Source organism: Ovis canadensis, chromosome 5, assembly GCF_042477335.2.
Source record: "Ovis canadensis isolate MfBH-ARS-UI-01 breed Bighorn chromosome 5, ARS-UI_OviCan_v2, whole genome shotgun sequence".
Taxonomy (NCBI): Eukaryota; Metazoa; Chordata; class Mammalia; order Artiodactyla; family Bovidae; genus Ovis; species Ovis canadensis.
This window is the reverse complement of record NC_091249.1, coordinates 44134105-44157022: the sequence shown is the minus strand read 5'-3', so window position 1 is coordinate 44157022 and position 22918 is coordinate 44134105. Positions and strand designations below refer to the sequence as shown.

At 42.4% G+C, this 22918-nt stretch overlaps 1 protein-coding gene across 11 annotated transcripts in view; it reads left to right on the top strand.

Annotated features, from left to right (window-relative positions):
- The window catches only part of SNCAIP (synuclein alpha interacting protein), a 163234-nt gene that overhangs the window by 74930 nt on the left and 65386 nt on the right, over positions 1-22918 (top strand). For all 11 annotated transcript variants that reach the window (XM_069591687.1, XM_069591683.1, XM_069591690.1 and 8 more), the window contains 2 exons: positions 6494-6596; positions 21992-22064. In XM_069591687.1, the coding sequence (XP_069447788.1) occupies positions 6540-6596; positions 21992-22064 (130 nt within the window). In that variant the 5' untranslated portion in view covers positions 6494-6539. The remainder of the gene's footprint in view (positions 1-6493; positions 6597-21991; positions 22065-22918) is intronic.

Genomic DNA, 22918 nt, shown 5'->3' with positions numbered 1-22918 from the left:
TTTCCCTGGAGCTGGAGCGGGCTCAATACATTACATTAAAGCCTCCTGTTTGATAGCAAATACTCGCTTGTACTTTCTCCAGACATACCAGAGAATCTGTTACTCCAGCACGCGCTCTGTTTTTGCTCTGACTTTGGAAATAGTCTCCTGCCGACTGTGCTTATCAACCCACCCCAGCTATCACCCTTCAAGACCCATTTTTTTGAAGCAAAAACAGCAGCAGGTGTTAAATCTGTGTTAGCCATCTTTCTGGAAATCCTGCTTCAGGATTCTTCTCACCCCGGCCTCCCCCCTGTACAGCAGCTCTACCCAGAATGTTTCCTCCTGCCCCATATCGACTCACTCACCATTTGTGCCCTTTCATTCTTCAGCTGTCAGCTTAGACCTCACCTCTACCGCACACACTTCCCTCATCTACAAGGTCTCAGGTGACTCAGGCTCCTGTGTACTTTTTTTTTTTTTTTTAACACCAAAAACATTTTGTATTGGGGTTTAGCCAATTAACAATATTGTGGTAGTTTCAGGTGAACAATGAAGGGACTCAGCCGTACGTATACATGTGTCCATTCTCCCCCAAATCCCCCTTCCCATCCAGGCTGGCACATAACATTGAGCAGAGTTCCCTGTGCTCTGCAGCAGGCCCTTGTTGGTTATCCATTTTAAATATAGCAGTGTGTACACGACCTTCACAAAGTCCTTATCGACCCCTTCCCCGTACCGTCCCGGTAACCATGAGTTTGCTTTCTAAGTCTGTGAGTCTCTTTCTGTTTCGTTTCAGTCTGTTCATTTGTATCATTTCTATTTAGACTCCAGATATAAGGGGTGTCATGTGATATGTCTCCTTCTCTGTCTGACTTACTTCACTCAGTAGGACACTCTCTAGTTCTGTGTTGCTGCAAATGTCCAGTGCTGTGTATTTATGTGTCCCAGCAAGGACCACAGTGTATGGTAATTGCCTTTTTTTCCCACTGTCTCCCCCCATACTGGCCCAGAGAGTAGTGTTGGTCTAACCTAACATGTGCTCTCAGGAACATGCCGAAAATGAAGACAAGGATGAGATCTACACAGCTTGTGCTTCCCTCCCCTTTCTCCTGATGTGTACTTCTTGGCTCTCCTTCAGTTACCTCTTTCCAGTAGAAATCTCTTGCCTCTATCATCTTTCTGCTTCAATACTAGCATTCAGTGACTGCCATGCCTCTGGCCACTGTTGAATCAAAGAGTGAGAGAAACTGAATCCAACATTTGGAATGAGTTGCCTCCCTGCCAGCCAATCTACTGAGCCAACTGGGGGCGACATTTCATATACTCTGCTTTTTTCCACCCCAGCTTTCCAGTATGCAGTTTGTGATTTTTTTTTTTTGAACGTTTATTATATGAAGGAAAGAAAGTTCAATATCTACGCCTAGGCTTTTAAACTGAAAATGTATCCCAGTACGAATTTGGCTGTGTGCGTCAGGGTGTAGGCAAGTGCGGTGTTTTCCCAAGTTATTGGTGAATTAAAGACTAAAGAAAGAAGCTGTAATGCAAATCAACCAAGGTTACCTCATCACCAAATGTACCCTGCTCATTTATTTTGACAAGCCCAAGTTAACTTTTAATTACCAGGCCTCCTAGTACACTGGTAAAATGTAGCAATAGTGACTTTGGCAGAAGAGGAGAAATCTGTAACATGAGCCTTCAGAATGAGTCCATGCTGACTCCTTGTAAAATGGAGTGAGGCAATTCATTTTAAGAAGAATTTCAGTAGAGCAGTTTATGTGATCTGTGACTATAGTCGCAAATCAGCGAGCCTTTTATGAGCCAAGCACACCAGAATGTATACATTAAATGAGGGTAGTTCCTCAAAGAAATTTTGTCGGCCACTCTAAGCCATTCATTACCCAACACATTTTGTAAGTCTTCATTTGGAACTATTTTCAGAGTCAGTTTTCAACTCACTATAAAAAAAAAAAGGAAAATGTCACTCGAAAGTCCTAATACTGGAGAGGGCAGGCTATTTTTTAAATTGATGCCTACTTTTTATTATTCAGCTGGACTCTTAGTTACTTGGAGCTCTTTCCTAAATTGAATCTTCCCTTGAAGGAAGCAGTCAGGCCATCACTGAGGTCCCCCATGAGAAGGTGACATGGCGTTGATAGACCTATTAGGGCCAGAGCCCCTGCTGTACATTTTAATAGGCACTGGAGGGACTTCTGTTCTTGGCAGTTTATCAAAACTCTGTGCAAGGAGGGAAAATCCTATAGATGTGCACAGTTGATGCTCATTACTGTCCTTCTTTATTCTCTTCCCTTCTAACTGGCATCAGTTTGGAGTTTGGGTAAAGCTTCTCTGGTGCCTTGGACACATCAAGAGAAAGGGTGCACCATGTCACCAATAGCTTCTACATGGCATGTGGGTCCCAGCCACCCAGTCGTGTGTCCCCACATCCTAATATTGGTTTTCCTTCCCTCGCTGTAATTTTTCCCACCCAGAGCAGTAGACTTAAGCTGTTGGAAAATGTTTCCTTTCCCTTTCTCTGCTTTCCCACTCCTGCCCACTCTCCACCTTCACTTTTCCACCATGCCATCAAAAGAAAGCTGAAACACGCGACATGCGTGCCTCAGTGCATAACAGATTAAAACTTGCCCACGTCAGTGAAGAGAGAAGCCCAACTGACCTGGAAATGGAAGGATTTCAACCAGTCCACAGTATCTGAGGGTAGACAGGTCTTGTAAGAAGTGTGCTTGAGGGGAAGCAAGTGGGCAAAAGAGGAGAGAAGGAACCTGGGATTGCAGCTTGTAGGCTCAGGGCTGATGGGGTAAGGGTGCCGTGCAAATTTATAAATGACTGGTCTCTGAGATCCCAGAGGGGTCCAGGGCCAACTATGATGTATAGCAATAAAAATCTCATGTAAAGGCTTTTCAGCTGGACTGCCCTTTCTGGGGAGGCTGAAAAATATTTTCCACTGAGGTGTCTGTCGACCCACTCTCGTCTGCTGGAGCCGCTTGGCCCTCTTGGGTCCAAGCTGGCAGGCTGGCCACGCAGAGGATGGTCCGGGTCTCTTTTCTGGACTTGTCCTTGGCATAACTTCTGCCCTTCCCTCCAGTCACAATAGTGAAGTGGCACCGTGTAACTGCACAATGCCAGTGACCACAAGGCAAAGATGTCTTCTTCCTCCAGTTGTAAAATGAAAGAAATGTAATCCCCCCCTCCTAACATTTTATTGTGCTGGTGAAGCTTTCCTTTCTTTAATACTAAGAGATGACATGGAGGCTGTGGAAAAGCACATATTGTAACATGCTAGTAGTTTATTTGTGAGAAATTGTGTTTTACTGCTCTTGTGGTATGAGAATTCAAAACAATTGTAGAATACAGTTTCAACCTTAGAATACAAATGAAGGAAATATCGTTTGACAGGAGGCACCAATAAGAAAAGCAGGGAGGATGGCACTTAAGGTTTAATCCTAGAATCCTCTGAAGGATCAAAGGTTGAAATGCCCCCAAGGCCAGGCAGGATGTGTGGACGAGCAGAGCTGATGGGGGTTGAGGGGGGAGCTGAGGAGCACATGTCCCCTAGACAGGGCAGCGGCAGCTCAGCTCCAGCCGATAATTTATTGTGGGGAACACAGACCTGTGCTGCCAGAGCTTCAGATATTTTTTAAGTGAAGCCAGAAATCCAGAGTTTCATGTGAAATCACCAAAGGTCTACAAGCTGGCAACAGAGTCTATTTTTTAGAAACACTGCTGGGGCCAAACACATCACATCTGTGGGCCAGACCTGGCTCCTGGGCCTCGGGCGTGCCCTCTGTGGCTGTTCATCCCATCAGAGCCCGTGGGGCTGTCAGAAAAGGGGGGCTCGCTGGCTTCTGCTGTGGCTGGTGCGGGGGTGGGGGGTGGGGGAAGTGAAATGGTGCCCAAAGAGCACAAGAGGAAAGCACATCCCCAGCCCAGCTCAGCTTCCTTATTCTGTTGGATTAGTTGCAGCGGCTGCTCTAAACCTGACTCTGTTCCCATCACATCCCTAATTCCTCAGAAGGGAGTGCTTGAGGGTCCTGTGTGCTCCATGGAAAGGCAGATGGGGAAGGAAGAGACGATGTAATGACCACTGAGACAACTGTCGGCTCATCCTCAGCTGAAAGATGGACTTGATGCTGGGAATGTGACCTGGACTTGGTGAACCACAGGGATTTCTCTACCTTATAAATGAGGATGTAATAATTCCAGAGTGGCCCCTTGAAAGGAAGAAGCACTGACTAGACAGAAGCAATTGTGTTGTAGATGGCATTAGGTGTGTTAAAGGAGATGGCTGCATGTGCGGGTCCATTGGGAAGCAAAGAAGAATACTGTATGCCTTGGACCACTTAATCTGAGGTGGGACCATTCAACCTACTGAGATAAATATGGCCTTCGTGTAATGGGCTGGAACTGTTGTAACACTTATGTTCCAGTCGGTTAGAATAAACAATCTCACTGTCAACCTCCAAGACCAAATATAAAGATTTTCTCATTGTCATGATTTATTTTATCCACTAGATATGTTCCATTAGAATGTCTGTGCTCAAATGCAAATTGTTCTTCATAACGTCAATAACACCTCAAACGAAGACTCAGTGGCTGTTAACTTTAGTTAAGATGTGATCGTGTGCATTTTGTATTTAGTTTGTTATATTCATATATTGAAAGATCCACTTGTTCCCCAGCTTTGACTCACGCTTTTCTACTTCATCTCATGTTTCCATGCTTCTGGTGATCCTGTGTCTGTCTGTACCCCATCCTAACACCCAGAATCATCTTTGTGTTCACCAAAGCCTTGGGAGTAGAGTCTATACATCAACAGTTCACTGTGGAGTACAGATTTAGTGAAAAGAAGTTGAATTGAAAGATCTGTTAGTTGACAAGCTGGAATCCCAAGTCTGGATTGTCTCAGAATCCACCAGAATGGAAGAGAAAGTTATTTTGAGTAATTTGCAAGTATGAGTGTGCATGTTTTTCTCTGAAAACCTTTTTGAGGCTTAAAGGAAAAGTGATACATTTTTGTACCAAGCAATTTGCTTACAAACCAATTTTTAGATTTCTATAAATAATAAAATTGAATTTAGGCATCAAATATACATTGATTTTCTTTTTATCTTACACCTTCTGTGATTTCAGAAGAACTTTTAATATATATTCTAAATGGATAATCACATTTGTACATGGTAATGCATCCTAATCCTTTCTTAGATCAACTCTGTGTCCACTGTAAATTAAATATATATAAAAATGGTGTGTTCATGTGCAAAGGGAAGAAAAGGAAAATTGAGTCAAGTGATGGATTTGAGGTATGGAACGAAGAGTGATTTTCTCTCTTTTGCTGCAACTATGCTATTTTTGTAGATTAAAAAAAAAACTCAAAATGAGAAATCAGTGCCTTCAGAGTCAGCATTTTCCTTTAAAAACTAGGTATTTTTACAATCTTGATCTTATACTGATAAGTTCATTCTCATCAGCCTAGATTTATTTTCACTTTCCAATAATGTATTCCTTACTGTTTGGCAAGTTACCCCTTCATTAGAGATCTGAAAGAGGAGAAAATAAATTATTTAAGATTCTCAAGTCTGAGTGCATAAGACAGTGTTTGTAACAAGCAAAACAAGTTGAAAATGGAATCTTTTCCAGCATCTCAGAGTTCGCTCTGCAGAAGAGAACTGCCCAGCAAGGCACCGGCAGGAGATCTTTGTTCCTATTCCTGACGTCTGCAGGTGCCACTGCCACCGCCGATGGTGGCGGTGAGAAGTGATGGGGAAGTGCACTGGGAGGTGATGTGTCTTCCTTGACAGGTTTAAAGAGCTGCTGCGGGCTGCCCAGAGGCAAGTCCTGCCCGAGGTCGCTCTGGCGTCTGTGTCAGGTCCATCTGGCTCTGGCAGGCAGAGCTGTTAGAGGCAGGGGCGATGCAGTAACTCTTTGGTTTAAATCTGTGTTTAGATCCTTTTTTTTTGAGGGGTGAACTGGAGGTTGCCCTACAAATTCTGAAATATTCATTATTGTTGGTTAGTTAGTATCTGCCTTGTCCTTGTGTTATTACCGTGGAGAGGCTGAACTCATTACTCCAGGCCCAGGATCCGAGGATACGCCCACATAAACATTTGAATAGGGTTGTCCTCAGATTTCGAGCTTTGCTCCCCATCCTCAAAGCCCATACATTCCCCCATGGTGTAGTGTTAGATGTGGGCTGGATCCGCCTTAATCACAGGGGAAGAGTCTGACCTGAGTTACTATTCTGACAAAAGCAAACAGGCACAAATGAAATACAGTGAAGGACCCATGGCTACCCACTGGGGACCCTCCTTGGGAGCCTGGAGGAGCTGTGCTTACAGAGAGCCAGACTGGGGACATTGGAAGCCAGCGGGAAAGTGTGCTCAAAGGCAGCCCTTGTACTGGTTACCTTTCTCATTTTGTTTGTCTAAATAAAATGGTTTCTGGTTATAAAGCAGCTAACCTTTTTGTTTTTCTCTTGTGCTTCGTTCTTGTCCAGGACTTTATAAGTAGCTGACGTTACTCAAAATGTGCAAAGAAGAATAATGGAAGCCCCTGAATACCTTGATTTGGATGAAATTGACTTCAGTGATGACATCTCTGTAAGTATTGCTTCTTGCAAACAGTGCTTTCAGGAAATTCTGCCTTAACCTATATGGGCTCCTTTCTCTGTTGTAGTCTATATTCTAAGCTCTTCCTACCACATTTAGAAATTGACAACAGAAGTCCTGCTGTGGCAGACAAAGTGTGGTTTGGGGGCCTTCCTGACCAGGAAGTGAATGAATCCCACTTCATTTTGTGTGAGCTTGGGTGAGAAAGCATGTAACCTCACTGGGCTTCCCCTTCCTAATCTGTTTCTTTCTTGTCACAGTTATTCATTGGGTAAATGTAATTAACCCGATTGGTGTAGATGTCCATAATGTACATAATTCGTCCCTTTTATATGCCTGGCTGTGCCACAGCCTGCATGCACTAACATTCACAAGGACACAGACTGAAGGATGGTCAAGTTATTAGTCTTTGAACAATAAGATCTTTCAGTCACTGGAGCTTTCAAAACATGGGTTGAACACTTGTTGGGAAAGAGTCACGTATTGCTAAGGACAGGACACGCTGACCTCTGAGGCCCTGATTCATCCTGTAGTACTGCGGACTGATGACCTTCTTAGTGTCCTCTGCACTCACGAACTTCCTGCTGCTTCCAGTCTGACTCCTGGCTGCGTGAGTGGATGGTCTGCCTGCTTGCTCAGAGCTTCTTGTGACTCACCTTGGGCCACACGGTCTATTCTGCCAGAGTCTGGACAGCAATGTTAGCCTCTCACACCCTCGCCCAGCTGGGCTGACTCTCAGAGTGTGTGACGAGAAGGTGGCTTTTCTGAATAAGTTATGTGCCTTTTCTTCCCAGGGCCAACACGGACCTGCTTTCTGACCTTACTCTCCGCTGATGCCTTGGTTTTGGTCACCAGCAGTGACTGTCTCAGAACAGGCTTTCACATGCCTCTGGCAGCAGTGTTATTCTTCTGCTTTACTCCTTCCCTTAAGTGAAATACGCATACTTTATGTAAGAATTGGATTCCTGGGGTGTGTTTGATGAACCACCCATTTTATTCAGCCATGGGTGAATCTGCCTACCTTTTCGTAGATGTGAATTCAGCCTTTCCCTCTTTGAGCTTTCAGACGATTATTAGTCCTCATTAGGATGGATGTGAAGTGAGTGGTATCCCTCTCCCTTTTTAAATCACTATGCATGCATGCTCAGTCACTTAGTCGTGCCCAACTCTTTGCAACCCCATCAACTATGGCCTACCAGGCTCCTCTGTCCATGGGATTTCCCGGGCAAGAATACTGGAATGGGCTGCTATTTCCTCCTCCAGGGGATCTTCCTGACTCAGGGATGGAACCCACATCTGTGAAGTCTTTACCACTGAGCCACCTGGGAAGCCCCATAATTAAGGTGGATCACAGCCTGGTTCTTTTAAAACCACTCCGCTCCAGGTATTTTGAGTTGAATGGGGAAAGGCAAGGAAAGTGAATGATGATGTGGGTGGTGGGGGTAAGGCAGAAAGTGTTTCAGAAAGGGACACGTGTTATGATTATCAGTTCAGGGTGGCGCATTGTGGGCTGCAGTGTGGGCTGCAGCCTCGTCCTGATCTTTGCTGGCTGTAGCACAGTAACTTTGCCTTGCTGAGATACCCACCTCATTTTTAAGATTGTTTCGAGGATTCAGTGAAATAGTAATATACGGAAAGCACTTATCTTGGCACACGGTAAGTTGCTCTTAAAAATGGTAGCTTTTGTTATTATTTCAATGAATGCTACAATAATATTTATATGACCAATGGTGAAGAAAGAACTCCAGGGAAAAGACCAGGCATCATGTCAAGACTTTAAAAAAAAATACAATAGAGCAGTTGTGTTTATAGAAGAGTCATCTGGCAGCAGCCCATAATTTTGATGAATTAGGAATCTCCACTTGAAAGATAATAAAATATGTTAAGCAATAACTGAAGCTGTTTCACGAATTAGGATGCAGAATTATGCAATAGTTGAGCTTCTATAGCCTGACCACTCTGAAACATAAGTAAAGATCTCCATCTGTGATTGTGTAACTGCACTCAAACTCACCCCCTTTAGATATATTCCTATTGTTTGGATCTTTAACCTGCATTTAAACTGAAACCAGAAGGGGAAAAATGAAATTGCATAGACTTGATAAACTAATGATAATGGTTAACATTGAGCACTTCCCAGGGGATAGGCATTATCTTGTTTAATACTCACAATAATTCTCTGAAGAAGGGAAAATTATTATTTTCCTTTTATAGATGAGGAAACTGAGGTGTGAGATGTTGTTTAACTTGCCCAGTGTCACCCACTGAATTAGGAGCACTGTCTTTGGAATATCTGCTTTTAGCCCCAGTACTTGGGGCAACTTTACCCTTCCCCCAGGGGACATTTAACAATACCTGGAGATGTGTTTGATTGTCATAACTGGGGAGGTATAACTGGCATTTGGTGGGTAGAGACCAGGGATGGATTTAAACATCCTGCAATGTCTAGGAAAATACCCTACTGGAAAGAATTATCTAGCCTGAGATGCTGGCAGTATCGAGGATGAACAATCCTGGTCTATTTCAATCCACTTAAAACTAAAGAAACTCTACTCTAACTGGCATCCTCTGTAACATGGTAGATTATTTTATAGTTGTTCCATCTCATCCAGGTTTAAGACCTTAAACATGTCAGAATATATTAGACTATCTAATGTCTTCATGGGAAAAGAAGTGGACATAGCCTCTAAAATATTGAAATGATTGTTCTCAGTCTATTTAGGTAACCTAGCAATAAATTTATATCTGCTTTAAGGGCTAAGTGGATATAATTCAGATGTATTCAACTTGCTAATTCACTGGTATAACAAAAAATATGTGTACATGCATACTCTCTCAGTCATGTCCAACTCTTTGCGACCCCATGAGCTGTAGCCCACCAGACCCCTCTGTCCATGGAATTTTCCAAGCAAGAATAATGGAGTGGGTTGCCATTTCCTCTTCCAGAGGATCTTCACGACCCAGGGATCAAACCCACATCTCTTGTGTCTCTTGCATTGACAGGCAAATTCTTTATCATTGCACCAGGAAGCCCAACAAGAAATGTTGTCTCCCATAAACCTGCCTGCATTGTTAAAATTCTGTAAACAACATTTTCTGACAGCCTTTATGCTTCTTTCCTGGTTTAGTGGCAGGAAGGGGGAAGGGGAATGCATAATACATTTGAAAAAGATGTTTACAAAAGAGATGCCCAAGTTTAAAACTCATCTTCTTACTCTCCAACCATAGCCCTTTTACGTATTATAGGGTTTCTGTTTCATGATTACCCCCCCCCAGTCATGAGCCTAGTTCTTGTTTTAATTAAAACACAAGCTGTGTATTGGTACAGAAAAGCAGAGCTTTTTTGCCTTTACCTAATGAGACAAAACACAGAAGGCAATCAAATAATTGTGAAGTTTCCCAGACTCAAAAATAATGCTCATCTTTTGCAAAATGCAGAGTTTAAACTATACATTCTTGTAACTCTGCCATCTGAAAGGGCAGAACGTTGTGCAGTGGCGGAGGGTCTGTGAGGGCAAGATGACGACACACATAAACACGGGTTCAAAGCTGGACTTTCCTGTCGTTGCAAATGGTTTACAGAGCCCCTTCTTTATTCCAATGGAAGCCAGCTCTCTCTATCTTAAAAAGGGAAAATGCTCTGGAATATTATTTTACCATGGAGTTCTTAGTAGCCGTGATGTATATTTTATGAAGAGAGGCCAATTTGCTGTCCTCTAAAATAAGATTATACACAGGACTGAGCAAAGCAGAGGCCAAACTACGGATCCACTGCAGTGCTCCACTCGTGAGCCATCAAATGTTGGCTGCGCCATGCACTGCAATGAACTCTTTAAATCATTGGTCCTGGTTAATCCTCATATCAGCTCTGCAAGGCGGGCCCTGTTTTTAATCCCCTGTTTGGCAGATGAAAATAATGAGGCTTAGAGAGATAGTCTGACTTTCACAAGGTTACAGATAGATAAGTGGGAGGGTCAGGATTTCAATACAGAACTGTTTGCGTTACTTTTTCTCTTTTGAGCAATTTGGTTGGATAAAATCATCTCTGGACCAGTCATCTCACCCATTGCTATCCCTAGCTGTCACTAAAGCGATTGCAGAGTGCTTATCAAAAGTAAAGGAGTTGATATACAGTGTAAATAAATATTAATAAAATAAAAGAAGCTAGGAGAACTTAAGCAACCCTCCTAATTTAATTGTTCCTCAGTTTTTCCATCTGTTAAGTCATAATACTCCATCTCTACCTATTGTCCTATATTTTATGGAGAAGATATGAAGTGTATATTTATGTCCATATATAAACTCACACTTCTATTCATATGCAGATACAAGTGCATATATATGTATATGCATATATTTTCACAAATACCTACATGTACATACAAACATGTATACATACATGTAAATGGACACACACAGGCATGTGTGCACACGCATATGAATAGAACTAAGTACAATGCTTTATTCCTCAGCACAGGAATTTTTCTTGCTCTTCTGTATCACCATGACTGCAGCTTTGGTGAAAGTTGACATTTTTGGCAATCACGTAGTGTATGTTTTGTGCAAATCAGATGAGATCAAAATCAGTAAGTATCCTTTCACTTTATTATCCCTTTTGACCCAAGCCCTTGCAGCCCAGGGTAATAGCACAGACTTATGTGGATTCATTTTCCTAAAGTGCTTAAGGGGCTTCCCCAGGGGCTCAGGGATAAAGAATCCATCTGCAGTGCAGGAGCCACAGGAGATGTGGGTTTGGGTCAGGAAGATCCCCTGGAGGAGGGCATGGCAACTGACTCCAGTAGTATTGTCTGAAGAGTCCCATGGACAGAGGAGCCTGGCGAGCTATGAGAGTTGGTCTCAAAGAGTAGGACACGACTGAAGTGACTGAGCAAGCTAGCAAAGTGCTTAAACCACTGGTAGAAAAATAAATTCTTATGCCAAATAAACCTCACTCTCGGTGAGTTTTCACATTTCCGTCCCACAGACTGGGTATCACTTACACTAAAATACCAGCCCCCCTGCCCCCTTTATGTGTACATCACCTTTTGCTCAGCTCATTCCACTGACACTTCCCAGATTTCATTACATTCTGACCGAGAAGTGCTTCAAGGTAGTGAGAGACCTTGAGAAAGGGCATGAAGGGCTTATCACATGGACCCAGGCACTGAGTTGGGGTGGGTAAAGAGTACAGCTTTTGTTCCAGTTTTAGGTGTGAAAAAAATCTAGAAAGATACTTAAGGTTCAAAGAACCCTGCTTGTCCCTCCTCTCTAGCACGGGCTCTAAAACCCTGTTATCTTTCCTTGATGCTTCCTAGGAGGTTACTAAGACGTTTAGGGGCCTCAGATTGCCTCCATCTCTTTGCTGTCCCTGCCCTTTCGAGCCATCACCCTGCTCTTATTTCTGTTCAAACTTCTCTAAAGTGCTTCTCAGTAGGATCTGTTTCATCAGCTCTTCAGAATGCCCCAACTTTTGGCAGTGTTCTTTTTGTAGTGTCTTGTATCCAGGTCTCAATTACCTCTCATTGGTCCCTTCTCCAGCTCACCATTACTCAAAACCTCACACTTGTTCTAATATTATGTATGTCTTCCCATTTTCTTAATACCTGCCAGGAAAGGAATTTAAAATAATCTAATCCAGGCAAAATTTAATTTCAAATTTATGTCCCATAACTAGTGTTTGAGTGCAGGCCTAGAACCCAAGTCCCCAGACTCCAAACTTGGACCTGACTGACATCTCTACCTGAGAAGGTAGAGAGCAATCTTATAGATATGGAGTGATTTCCTAGCAGAACGAACAATTGGTTGATTAACTTTTTTGCCCTTCTCTTACTCTGGAAATAGTTTTTATCTTGCCCAAGTCATGACACTTATTAAGTTGATTATGCAGGTTATTTATGCAAACTGTTTACCATTTATGAACAAGTACATGTTATACCAGTCGACTCAACAGGCCTGTATTAAACATTTACAGTGCCCCAGGCATGGTTCTAGACTTGAGGTGAATGACACAGATGTATCCTATGTTCTCACAGAGTTTACCATACCCTGTGATAACAGTTAGCATATTATGAAATGTCAGGTTAACTTAAATAGTAGGTCACAATTAGTTATGGTATCAAACTCCATTCTTGAAGTCAGTCTTTATATTTTGTTAGTGATTGATTATTGGCTCACAATTAAAAGTACACAATCATTGAAGTCAAATAAGGCCTGTAGTTGGTCATCTGCCCTACTGTAAGATAACTTGCTTTCTAAATCTTTTATAGTTTGTAATTTTTGCCTCAATAGTTACCATTATTTTAGCTTCATTTCTAAGTGCTCATTTTTATACTTTTTAATTAAATAATAATGATAACAATTTTTGAACACATGCTATGCATCAGACACCATTCCTAATATTTTTCATTGTTACCTCATAATCTTCACAGCCACATTCTGATGTAGATACCATTAGTACCTATTTTACAGAAACTTGTAATATGCAGAGATTGAGTAACTAAGATTAATTACCTGGAAAATGGTGAAGTCAGGCTATAACGTGCAGTCTAGCTATAGAATCCAGGTATGTAACTATTGAATTGAAAAATGACTTCTGCTCAGCCCCTTGGTCACCTGTAGCCACCCTCATTCACCCACGTCCTTTCCCACCCATGACCACTCCCCACAGTAGAAGAGGATCATTCAATTCTGTGGTCTCATCGTCCCTTCACCAATGTGGATTTTCATCTTTTGTCTGACTGTACATATTAACATTACAATAGAGTCATTCCTGGTGTACTTCTAATATGGTCAGAGCGAATTACTGAATTTTCCTAAATACCAACCACAAGCAGTGTTTTAGCATGGAAGAATTTGACACATCAATTTCTTAAATACCTCTTGGAACATAGGACAAAGACAAGGAATAAGAGCAAAAATCAAATGCATTTAAAATAGGATAATTTGTAATAATTTTCTTTAATAGAGTCTGAATGGTGGAAAGAATTATATGTTTAAAACAGACTGAGATATATATGACTTCCCAGGTGGCTCAATGGTAGAGAATCCTCCTGCAATGCAGAAGATGCAGGAGATGCGGGTTCAGTCCCTGGGTCAGGAAGATCCCCTAGAGAAGGCAATGGCGACCCACTCCAGTATTCTTGCCTGGGAAATCTCATGGACAGAGGAGCCTGGTGGGCTACATCCATGGGGTCACAAAGAGTTGGACGCGACTGAGCATGCACACACGGGATTTGTTTAGTCACCAAGTCATGTCCAACCCTATATCTTTGTGACCCTATGGACTGTGGCACACCAGGCTTCCCTGTCCGACACTATCTCCCAGAGTTTGTTCAAACTGTTGTCCATTGAGTCAGTGATGACATCTGACCATCTTATCCTCTGTTTACCCCTTCTCTTCCTGCCTTCAATCTTTCCCAGCATTAGGGTCTTTTCCAATGAGTCAGCTCTTCACATCAGGTGGCCAAAGATTGGGTGCTTTAGCTTCAGTATCACTCCTTCCAATGATATTCAGATATTATTTCCTTTAGGATTACCTGGTTTGATCTCCTTGCTGTCCATGAGACTCTGAAGAGTCTTCTCCAGCACCACAATTCAAAAGCATCAGTTCTTCAGCACCCAGTCTTCTTTATGGTCCAACTCTTATATCCATACATGACTACTGGAAAAACCATAGCTTTGACTATACAGAACTTTGTCAGCAAAGTGATGTCTCTGCTTTCTAATAGGCTATTTAGGTTTGTCATAGCTTTTCTTCTAAGGAGCAAGCATCTTTTAATTTCATGGCTGCAGTCACTGTCCATAGTGATTTTAGAGCCCAAGAAAAGAAAATCTGTCACCGTTTCTACTTTTTCCCCATCTATTTGTCATAAAGTAATGGGACCAGATGCCATGATCTTAGTTTTTGAATGCTGCATTTTAAACCAATTTTTTCACCCTCCTCTTTCACCCTCATCAAGAAGCTCTTTAGTTCCTCTTGATTTTCTGCCATTAGAGTGGTATCATCTGCCTATCTAAGGTTTTCGATATTTTTCCAATCTTGATTCCAGCTTCTGATTCATCCAGCCCAGTATTTCGCATGATGTACTCTGCTTAGGTTGGTTCAATCACTCTGTTGTGTCCGACTCTTTGCAACCCCATGGACTGCACATGCATGGTGACAATATTCAGCCTTGATGTACTCCATTCCCAATTTGGAACCAAACTGTTCCATGTCTGGTTCTAACTGTTATTTCTTGACCTGCATACAGGTTTCTTTGGAGGCAGGAAAGGTGATCTGGTATTCCCATCTCTTCAAGAATTTTCCATGCACAGGATATATATATATATGAATATGTAGATGACCAGTGTCTAGTAGAGGTAATGGTTGAAATTGTGGGAATCAGTAAGGTCACCTGAGAAGCATGGAATATGAAAAGGGAAGAATGTCCCAAGAAAGGAACTGTGCAGAAGTGTGTCCTGTGAGGAAGGAGGAAAACGAAGCTTCTCCAAAGAAGACAGGAAAGAAGTGTTCAAAGATATAAAAGGAAACTAAGGGAGATAGAAAAAGGGGGAAGGATGATTTAAAGAATTTAAAGGATCACTTACAATGGTCAAGCATGGGAAATGGGTCATTAGAAAGAGCAGTGCCTGAAAAGTGCCACTGGATTTTCCAGTTAAAACTCATCGGTGGCCACAATAAGAGCAATGCCTGTGGGTGAGGGCACGAATAACACAGCTTTGTGGCTGGAGGAGTGAATGCAGAGATGAGGAAGTGGAGACAGGAACCAAGGCAATTCTTTCAAAAAAGATGGCTGTGAACACACGAGCAGGAAATTCCACCCATGACCAGCTGAGGAGGCAGTGTGTCCTGAGGTGGTGGGGGTGCTTGTTTAATTTTATAGGATCAGAGGAGAGAGCTGATGTTGAGAGTGGCTGAGAGAAGGAGAGAAGAGAGGGTGATGGCGGAGCATGAGTCCGAGGAGATGGAAGAGAAGGAGTTCTGAGCCGTAACAGCATGCTAGCCTGATGAAGGTGTGGAGTGTGAGCACCACATCCTCAGAGAAGGGAAAGCAGAGCATGACCTGTTAGGGAGGGCGTGAAGTCAGGACGCTACTCCCTTGAGTTGGGCCGTTGGAGAGGAGGTCACAGTTTTAGGAAAATATTGCACTTCTGAAAGTCTCTGTTCAGCTGTGTGCCTTTGCTTTCCCTACCAGCTTTGCGTGTACACATTTTTGTCATTTTTAGTGTGTGACTGTGTAGATGCCTGCTTGAATTTTGGAAAGCTACGTGAGAACCCACGAATTTCAGGATATTTGTTTGGATGACTGACCTAATTATTTCTTTTGGAAACTCAATGAGACCTTAGTTGCTTAAAAGTCTCTAGCTTGAAAAGGTGTTAGGATTTTAGTTCTTTCATTTTCTGTGGCTTGTGACCATTTGAGTAATGTCTGCTCATTCACCCAACTGGCTCCAGTTCTCAGGAGCAAGGGCCAAAGCTTTTCAACCCTGAATAGTATGTAGGGTGGTCAGAGGTCCCCAAAGCCCAGTGTAGAAGTCACAGCCTGTAATTATGAATCCCATGCACGTTCAAACTGTTTTGCATGGCAGAGTGACAACACTGGGGTGTGTAGGATCATCTTAACCTCATAGCAACTCTGTGTACTTTGTGAAGCTAAGTTTCCGTGTCTGTTCTTGGGCATGGGTTCCCTTGGACGAGGAAAGACCAAAGAAGTGAAATAAAGTGCTGAGACAGGCTGGGCTGTCCTTCCTTTCCTTTCCAGTCCCAGCCTGGCCCCCCTCTTCCTGTCTCATCAGTTCTCAAGTCTTGATCTCCTGAACTGCGAATCATGAGAGGCACAGAGATGAGAAGGGAAGAGCTGTGGTACACACAAGGAAGATGGATTAGAGGGAAGAGACCAGAACATTTCACATCATCTTGTAGCTGGCAGATTGACTTCACTTACATGATCTCATCTGATTATCAGTGTTTTCTAAATAAATAAACTGAGCTTCAGAGATTAGAAATGATTTCTCTGCCCAGAACTACAGAGTTAATAAATGTCAGAAGTAAGACTTGAATCCAGAACTTCTGGCTCCAGATCCATTGTCTCTGTATGAAAAGCAAAGGCATCAGCTGCCATTCATGCTGTGAATATATTAGAAGTGTTTATTCTTTTAAATATGTCCTGATTACATTGCTAGACTGGTAGGTATGGCGTTTTCTAAGATGATTAGTGCTATATAAATATTACTAAGTACTACCAGTGGCTCAGATGATAAAGAATCTGCCTGCAATGCAGGAGACCTGGATTCCATCCCTGGGTCGGGAAGATTTGATCCCTGGTCCTTCTCCAGGGAAGATGCCCCGGAGAAGGAAATGGCAGCCCACTCCAGTATTCTTGCCTGGAAAATCCCATGGACAGAAGAGCCTGATGAGTTGAGTCCATGGGGTGGCAATGAGTTGAGTCCATGGGGTGGCAAAGAGTTGGACACAAGTGAGCAACTAACGTGCACATGAAGTTTCTTAAGATTAGTGCTATATAAATTAGCACTACCATTATTAGTATTAGTATTGCCGCCAATATCATGAGCTTCCTAGGAAAATTCATTTTACTCAGTTCAGTAAGTACCCAGTATCTCTGGTAAATAAAATATTGTCCATACCCTCAGGAAGCAGAGAAAGACATTATATAAAGGTATAGATGAAATGTCACATGATGGATTCTGTACTGAACATATGGCCAAGATAAAGAAATAAAGAACAGTGGTTCCTGAGCTTCACTAGGCATCAGAATCACCTGAATGGTTTGTAAAAACACAGATTGCTGTTGTTGTTCAGTTGCTCAGTTGTGTCCCACTCTTTATGACTCTATGGGCTGCAGCACGCCAGGCTTCCCTGTTCGCTACTATCTTCTGGAGTTTGCTCAATCTCATGTTCATTGAGTTGATAATGCCATCCAACCAGCTTATCCTCTGTTGCCCCCTTGTCCTCCTGCTGTCAGTCTTTCCTGGATTGCTGGGCCCTGCCTTAAAGTTTCTGGGGTGGGGCCCAAGCTTGTGAATTCCTAACAAGTCCCTAAATGGTGTTAATGCCATTGGTCTCCACCACACTTTGAAAGCTGAGATAAGTTTCACCTGAGAGGATCAGAGAAGATATTATGAGGGATCCACAAGAAATTTAGTATTACTGCAACCAGAAGAAGAGGACAATGGTGAGAGATGAGTCTAAGCTCATGGAAGGCTGCCCATGCCATGCTAAGGGTTATCGATCATTCTCCTAGGGGCAGGGCAAAGCCACTGAAGATTTGAAACTGAGAAGCACCTTAGTCAAATTTACCTTTTAGAAAGCTAAGTAATTTTAGAGCAAGTGCAGAAGCATGGAAGGAATTCCCACTTACAACCTAAATATGAAAGAACTTGCTTGACCATCTATAATACGTCCCAGGGTTAATCACATGTGCATATAGCTTAGCATTTCAGACAGTGAATAAATTATTGTGTGCCATGCATATATACTAAAGACATCATCCTCTCCCTCAGGCACTTGTGAGAGCCAGCATAGCACAGGGGAAGGACAGAGCACACGACAAGGTTTTCTTATCAAGGGCAGAAAAGCGTCCCTTTCTGACTTACTTCACTTAGCATGATAGTCCCTGAAAAGTGAAGTGAAGTCAAGTGAAAGTTGCTCAGCCATGTCCAACTCTTTGTGACCCCATGGACTATAACGTCTATGAAATTTTCCAGGCCAGAATACTGGAGTGGGTGGCCATTCCCAGGGGATCTTTCCAACCCAAGGATCAAGCCCAGGTCTCCTGCATTTCAGGCAGATTCTTTAGCAGCTGAGCCACCAGGGAAGCCCATGATAGTCCCTAGTTGCATCCATCTAAAACATGGCACAGACGAACCTATCTATGAAACAGAAATAGAATCACAGACATAGAAAGTAGACTGGTGCTTGCCAAGAGGGAGAGGGTTGGAAGAGGCTGGACTGGGAGTTTGGGATTAGCAGATGCAAACTGGTATACGTAGAATGGATAAACTACAAAGTCCTTGGCAGCAACTGTATTCAATATCCTATGATAAACCACAATGGAAAGGAATATGAGAAAGAATGTGTGTATATACATAAAATTGAGTCACTTTGTTATACACAGCAATAGTGAACACAACATTGTAAGTCAACTATACTTCAATTTTAAATAGTTGACTAATTTTTTAGAAAGAGTGTGTTCAGTCAGGGCTGAAGCAATCAGGCGGGGTTTCACAGAGAGTGTAGAAATCTGTGAAACCCTGGCCTTGAGGAGCAGTAGCATTTGCCTGGCCAGAAGAAAGTATTGCAGGCAAGGAGGCCCCAGAGTAAATGAACTGAAGGGAAACTAAACTTTGAATGCACAGGGACATGGAAGACGTGGAGGCAACTGTTCGGTCTTTGGCAGGGGCTTTCCTTGGAGCATGCTGGAGGAGTGGAAAAGAAGTCTGAATAAAAAATATTGCTTCCTCTAAAGATGCTTAGAAAAAGAAAAAAATAGAATGCAACACAGAGATAGGAAATATCGTACTTTTGGGCCATCTCCAAGACCCCTCTCCTCTCTTGTCACTCAAGGATAACAGGAATCAAGGGAACACAATATAAAGGCTTGGGTTGGGCTCAAGACACAGGAAAGATATGGGGCTTTGGTTCTCTTAAGGCCAAAATAACAGTCATGGCTACCCTGGGAGCAGGCCATTGTCCTGAGAATAGGTGGGCTGGTGACCTATCAGCTCCTTATAAAAAGCCATCTGTCCTGTGAACCCGGGTGAAGTCCTGGGAAAGCTTTCCTCACAGCTCCCAGATGGTATCACAGTGTGTTTGTGAAAGGCGACTTCCTGGGTTGTTTGCTTATTCCCAGATTTGCAGATATGAAAATTTATTTTTTGTGTCAGTTTTGTGAATTTCATATTTCTGCTGTATCTCTTCATATCACAACTTAACCATCTGTATGGCACTCTCTTAAGTTTTATCTTGTATCCAAAGAGCAATGTACTTGCTGAAACAAATCCACAAATTGATTTTTTTTTCCCCTCATGTGTTCTTATAGATTTGTTCGCAGTGTAGGTTAGAGTCATTGCTGAATTTGACATTCCATATATTCTTATAATTAACCAAAACTTTGATTTTCTGGCCAACACATCATCTTTGTCTTCGATTACTATTTATTTCCATGACCAGGAGCAAGCACATGACTTTTTATACAGTGTCATATTCCCATAAAGAATTAAGATAGATACCTTCCCCAAAGTGACTTCCTGTGTAACTGTGGGTGAGAGGCAGAGCCACCAGAAGTGAAACAGATTGAGGCAGTGGATGGGGCTCAGCCAGGCTCATCTCTAGAGCTCAGTCCCTCTACCAACCAGGCATCCTGTGGGCTGTTGAAATGGAAACCTCATCAAATTAAAAGTGATTGCATACTGTGGACCTTTGCAATCACATCAGAGGAGCTGAAGGTACATTGCAGTCACACTGGAGGAGCTGAAGGTGCAGCTAATAAATCGTAGGTTCTGACAGTTCCGATGTGGGAGGTGGCAGTTAGGATGCATGTGGCTGGAAATGCAGATAGCAACACACCCAGTTTAATCAAATACTTATCATTAGACCCCCTGAGCAACTTATTGAATTTACCATTAACTATATTTAAACATAATCAATCTGAAATTTCCTGTCTGAGATTTTGCCTTGGAAGAAAAAGGAAAAAAGAGAGAGAGGGTAAGACTTTGCCAAAGGGTGCTTTCATGAGGTTGATGGCAGCTGAAACAAAAGGCCCAGTTTTAATTGAATCACAGACTGTGTAATTATTTAACCTGTACCAGCTGGCCTCAGGAAGCTACCAGATTTCCTTAGAGAGCTTGTACTTGGCCAGAAACAGAAGGTAACTTATTAGTAACAAGAAAAATGCTTCTGTACCTGTGTTACCTCCCACTCCCAAAGAACTTAACGTGAGAGGGGAAAAACTTCCTTGGAGTGCATTTTTGGCTTAAGAGGCCATCTTCCTTCCCTGGAGTATGTGAACGGGTTTGCTAAAACACCTGTAGTCTCTGAGGAATAGCCAACATAAACAGGATGTTATTGCATCAGACAGGTAAGAGTCATTTCTCTAATTAGTCATCTGAGATTTCATTTTTCACTTGGAAGTACTGGAAATTTAATTTGTTTGTGATGTGCAGTTGGCAAACTGACAATAGCTCCAACTGCCCCTCCCTCTGCCTTGCTGTCCTGGTACTGCATGGAAAGTGCAGGAGTGGGACAGGGGGAGCTCAGTGTAGACACTGCTTCATCCATCAGCATCAAGCTAACTGAAGCACCTTCCTATAGACAAATGTGTCCCAATTACACATCCCTCACTTGTAATGCTGGAATAATCCTAATGAGTTTCTCGTGATCATTTTTCTTTTAGATTAAATGTTTTTGTTTTTCTCAATCCCCCTCCCAGTTTTGCAACGTGAAGTCATTCAGAATCCATGCTCATTTATATAAGTGTCGTTCTTAAAGGTGCAGAGTAAATTATTTTTAGGAAGCTATATATTATGAATTAAAGTATGATTGAAGACTGTCCCTGACTTGGCCTTTGATTAAAGAAAGAGTTCATCCTATTTACATTGTTTTAAAACACCTTTCTCCAAAGAAAGATTGATTGGCATCAAATGTCATTTCTATACATCATAACTATTGATTTTACATTTGTTGTAGCTCCTCTGATTTTATGCCCCTTTATGTCATAATCTATCATCCTGATAGCAGCCCCTGAGTTGGTGCTGGGACTGAGCCTGCAGGGTGGTTTCTTTCAATTTAGAATAATCTGTCCATGAAACAGATGAGCTTTCAAACAGAACCGTGCTCTTCTCGCTTTTCATAGCATTATCCTGATATTTCCCATGGAAATCGCAGTATGATTTGTGGCAGCATTAGGGACATGTCTGTAGTCCAGGAGAGATGGCTCCTGGCTAGCCTGGATGCTGTAGGAAGCTGGGTGCTCCTCCTCTTGACTTTTTTTTTCCACACATAGATTCACTCTTATGATTCAGAGTGCAAATATTATGGCCATCTTCTGGAAACTGTCAAGGTTCAGAAAAATCCATCTTCCACAAGTAGCAGAAGAAATAGAATATCTCCTGGCTACACCCCACCTCATTTGTTAAAGGACTGTCCAGACCTCTTTTTAATCTGCATCTACTTACATGTTTATAGGTAGAGTCTGGGCTACAGCCAGATCACCAAGCAGCCCATTTAGTGTAAACTTAGGCTTTCTGGACAAACATGTTGTACTCAAGTATCACTTCTTGTGTTTTGGTTTTCTGGCCAGTTGAGTGAATGTAATGTTCTTGTTTTAAATTGTTACTTTACACTCTTTTTCCTCTGGCTTCCTGTTCAGTATTCAGTCACATCACTCAAGACCATCCCGGAACTGTGCCGAAGATGTGATTCGCAAAATGAAGACAGATCAGGTAAGTTTCACTCATCTCTTTTTAACCTGCCTTTTGGAGTGTGGGGGACTCCTCCTGGAATCTCTTCCCCCATCAAATTGGTTGCTCCTGCTTTCTGTTTTCTTCTTGTTTTACGGCTTCTCCATTCACCACCCACCCCCAACAAACAGATGTTAGGTCATCCTCCAGAGACTAACTGGACAGGGAGGCCCTGATGAGGACCCAGTTGTATACAAATAAATGTAGGCGATCATCGCGGCAGCTCCAAACCACAGTATACGCAGCAATTTACTGCAAACCCGAGAAACCATTGGTGACAAAACATAATGATGCAGGCGCCAATGAAAAAATGTTGGATACGTTTACTACCCAGATGGCAAGGACCAACTTGGGGGATGGTGCTTTGCCAAAGTCTGAAATCCTATCAGGGATGCGACATGATAGAATCTGCAGTAAGGCATACTGTAACAGTTAAGATTAAAGCAAAGCTTTGGAGTTTAATAGTGTAAACTAAACAGAGAATTATGGCATATAGATGAAAACCAGCTGGCTGACCTTTTCTCCTTGCACCGCCCCCCCACCCTCGACCAAAATAAAAGTACATTCAGAATTGTTTTTCCTTCCGAAAATCAAATTAAGCCTCTCTGCTTTTCTCTCTGTGATGAGCAAAAATGAAAATAAAAAAGGATATTGATGGGAATGATACTATAGCATTAAACTATGAAATGATGTTTGTTATTTTTCCAGCTAATTACTCTAAGGCATCACCATTAACCTTGCCAAAGCAGGACCTCTGATAGTAACTAGAATCCTAAGAACTGCAGATGATGTAAGACTTCAGATAATCCTTGAATTAGGTGCATCATGTTTGAAAA